This window comes from Salvia splendens, chromosome 3, assembly GCF_004379255.2.
Source record: "Salvia splendens isolate huo1 chromosome 3, SspV2, whole genome shotgun sequence".
Taxonomy (NCBI): Eukaryota; Viridiplantae; Streptophyta; class Magnoliopsida; order Lamiales; family Lamiaceae; genus Salvia; species Salvia splendens.
The window spans coordinates 19,778,533-19,782,510 of NC_056034.1; the positions used below are offsets into that span (position 1 = coordinate 19,778,533).

General features: G+C 40.6%; 1 protein-coding gene across 1 annotated transcript; it reads left to right on the plus strand.

Moving 5' to 3' along the window:
• The first annotated feature begins 1,346 nt into the window (after window positions 1–1,346).
• Window positions 1,347–3,281, plus strand: LOC121797230 (dnaJ homolog subfamily B member 6-like). The gene is made up of 5 exons (XM_042195986.1): window positions 1,347–1,677; window positions 1,754–1,841; window positions 1,945–2,012; window positions 2,710–2,769; window positions 2,891–3,281. Exons 1-5 carry the CDS (start codon window positions 1,564–1,566, stop codon window positions 3,047–3,049), a joined length of 489 nt encoding a protein of 162 aa, XP_042051920.1. The 5' UTR covers window positions 1,347–1,563; the 3' UTR covers window positions 3,050–3,281.
• The last annotated feature ends 697 nt before the right edge of the window (window positions 3,282–3,978 follow it).

The window sequence follows — 3,978 nt, forward strand, 5'->3', positions numbered from 1 at the left end:
CGTGCTTGGCCTCCGGAGAAATTCGTCGGTGAAGGCTGCCCGGACGCCTTTGCAGAATTTGAGCAAACACATTCGCCCAGTGCTGTCTCCGATGTGGAGGTATTCGTCGAACATGTCGGCCGTTTGTCCAGTAGCAAGCTGGCGGATTGCTGCAGTACATTTCTGTAGCGTCGTGTGGCTGGGACGGCCGACCGCATCGAACCCTTCCTGGAAGAACTCTTCCCGGGCTGCCAAAGTATTCGCGATGTGGAGAAATAACGGTTTCCCCATGCGGAAACTGCGACGGAATACGTATCTCCCCAAACCGGGTTATCGCAGAAGTAGTCGTGTACTAACCTTGCGGCGGCTTCCTCCCGGTTACGATGGATGTACGTACGGGAGCGTCGTTGGGGCGGCGCGGCTTCTTCCGCCTCCCGTCGTCGATCTTCTTCAAGTGATTGTTCCAATATTTGACGCATTTGTTCAAATGGATCCATTAATTTGATTAAATTTGGGAGAAGAAAAACAGAGTTGATTTGAGATGAAAATTGGGGTGGAAATAGAGAGAATTTGAAAGGAATAGATGTGTGTTTGTGAGTGAAATGAATATGAAATAGGAGTATTATAGAGTAAATAAATTATAAAAAAAATAAAAAAAATTACAAAACGGCTAAAAAAACCGATAACAATACCGTTGCAAATTTTTTTTAATTAAAATTTGAATTTTTTTTAAAAAAATGAATTATTGCGTCACGTGACGAAACCCACTCGCGGAGCAGCGAGTGGGCGTCACGCGTCGAATGGGAGGCCGCCACGTCGCCTCGGCGCGTGGCGGAACGTGTGGTGCCGCTGGCCGCGGCAACGACACCCGGCACGGCATGGGCAAGGTTTGGCGACGACACGGCGGCTGCAACGCGTGCCGCCGCGGAACCGTTCCTCCAGAACGGCCTAGGCACCGCAGCGACACAGCGTTGCGGGTGCTCTTAGAGTTATAAGTATTAACCTTATTGTAGTACTCCCTCCTTACATCAAAATTTATCAATTATTTTTATTTTTGTCCACCTAAGAGATTATCAAATTTCGCTTTTTACTATTTTTGACAGTAAATCTCACGTTCCACTAACTCATTTTCATTCAAATTTTATTATAAAACTAATATATATAAATAAGACGTCCATGTTACTAATTTTTCAAATCCATTTTCTATTATATTTTTTAAAACCGAGTCGAATTAAATAGTAACAAATTATACGGGATAGATGGAGTATTAATAATCCAGTGGCAACGCTAGTAATTCCACCGAATCCCAGACCCAAATCCAAGCGCCTCCTAGAAAATGTCTTCTCTTCTCGAACCTTCGCACTTGCTTGACTTCTCACCCTTTTTTTTATCTCCGCAGAAGAAGAAGATATTTTTCATCTCCGGTTGTACTTGCACCCCCCCTTTATAATGAAATATTCGCTGCGTCGTTTCCCCCTATTCCGGTCGATGCTCTAGAGTTCGCCGCCGTCACTGAATGCTCTCCCACTAATCTTCTGAGGAAGATCAAATTAATCGGAAAGTTGAAGCTAATCAATTTCTGGTATGGATCGGGAAGGAGGATCCGCAGCCGGTTCTTATTGCTTCTACACCGTTCTCGGCGTTCGCAATGATGCCTCCTTCTCCGATATCCGCTCCGCCTACCGCAAGCTCGCACTCGTAATTTCCTCTACCAATTTTCTCTATTTCAGTTTTGGAATTCTTATAATTCAGATTCTCTCTTTTCTATATTCAGAAATGGCATCCGGACCGCTGGGCGAAGAATCCATCCGCCGCGGGAGAAGCAAAGCGCCGCTTCCAGAAAATACAGGAAGCCTATGCTGGTAAATTTTAGAATCGCGCTATGTTTACACACACAGTATTTCCGAATTCGTCTAAGAATTTTTCTCTCTGTGTGAAATAAATGATTGAATTTGGGGGGTCCAGTATTGTCTGATAAGGGGAAGAGGTCAATGTACGATGCGGGATTTCTCGATCTGCTCGAGGAAGACGAGGTGCGTCCGCATTTTCCGCTAAAATATCTTAGATATTTTTCTTCCTCTCTATTTCATACTGCCTTCCACTCTACCTCCACTTTAAAAAATTTAATATTATTTGAGATTTGATAGAGATTTGTTCCCTTTGCGCATTTTTGGTGGATGAATCATGACTGAATGAGTGTTTGATTTTAATTTGATCATTGATTTTCGTATAAATTTCTCTTTTTGTCTGGTTTCATGTTGTGAATTGTATGTGTGGGTACCTGTGTATCTTCTTCACAAATGTTTGATGACATGGTTAGCTTAGCAGAAGTGGACTAGGAAATTTTGCGAGGAATATGAATGATGCCTCATACTCCATAAGCTTGCCTCATGGTATTTTTCTTTTTTTTTTCCGTTTGTTTGATTTGTTATCATTAAAAGAAATCATAAGTAAAGGTATGCCTGGCTCTATTTTGAATTTACTTAGATGAATTTGGTGTTATGAGTTCAAACAAATCACTAAAAGAATGCCAGAGTTGTATGATTAATTTTGTTTTATTTTCGTTTACAGATTTCACAATAACTTCAAACTTGGTCTTAAATTACATTACTGAGTCATCTTTTAAGATATCAAATTCTTTCAAGCAAATGTAAAACTATTCTTTTTGTAAACATTAGTTGAGGAATAATGTGGTGCCAATATATCCCTCTACACTTTTGTTGAAAACAGGGGATGGGTGATTTCCTCAATGATCTGGTGAACATGATGGAGCCGAACGTTGGGGCTGAGGTATTAGATTAACATATCATTTCATTAGAGTATTAGTATATTCACTAAAACATTGAAACACCAGTCATTCAAACATTGAAAAGAACACATTTTGAATGGGTAATTATATTATGGTGTGAAGGAGGAGAGCTTAGAGGATTTGCAGAAGACATTTGTGGACTTGTTCGGTGATGATCTGGTGGATATGATAAACGAGAGCAGCTATCCTGGCGGTGAGCAAGGTGGGATGCGGCACCGGGAGCAACACAAAGGAGTAGCCAAGTGCACCGCCCGTGCGTAAGACTAGGTGATTTCAGCAAATGTGTTGTGCCACCATCTCTCCCTTTTCCTCTGGTTGTAATACTACTCATGCCATTATGTAAAAGTTTGGTGGGGGGGAGAGGGAGTTGGGATTTTATACGGTGGGTAGATTGATTGCTTGTTAGTTTGGTAACTGCTGCTCAACTTTCAAGACTAGAGCTTTTTGGCTGATGCCGTTGCGTAATAAACTTAATTATCTCCTTTTAACTTTAGATACTCCTACTTATTCTACTTTGCTATCTTTCCCTATGTCGGTTTTTTTTTTCTTTTAAAGAGGTAGTATTATGTTCATAAAAATGAACAGGTGATACATTTCCACCTCTAAATCGTGATCCAAGACCAATAGTACAGAAAATCTGGACTATTGTGGATTTTGATCGATAATATCGTCTTCCACATTTTTTTGAATTAAATGGTACAGTTTTATTACTGTCATGACAAGTACTAGTAACTATAACTAATATTATGTCAGTGTCTTGAAATGAAATACTCCATCTATTCCATAAAAATAAAAATATTTTTCATTTTGAGATGAAGGAGTAATGTTTTTCAAACATGTACTCTCTTCGTCCCATTGAATATGACTCATTGCTAAAAATGAAAAACCTTTTATCTCTACTTTATTCATCCTACTTATTTTACTCTGTCCACCTAACACACAAAGCAAAACTGCATAAAATCTCGTGCTGCCCAAGGAAGGGGTCATCTTCCTTGAGACGGAGGGAGTAAAAGAAATACTCTCTTCCTCATTACAAAAATAAGGGTTGAAACCCAATCCCAAGGGCCCATCATATCTAGGTCGGACAGTATTGTGAAGAGTGTTCAATCAGGTATGCAGTGGCTTGCTTAGAGGGAGGGTCGTTAATCCACTGTCCTGCTAGAAGTTCACCTTTTAAGGCCTCACACCTG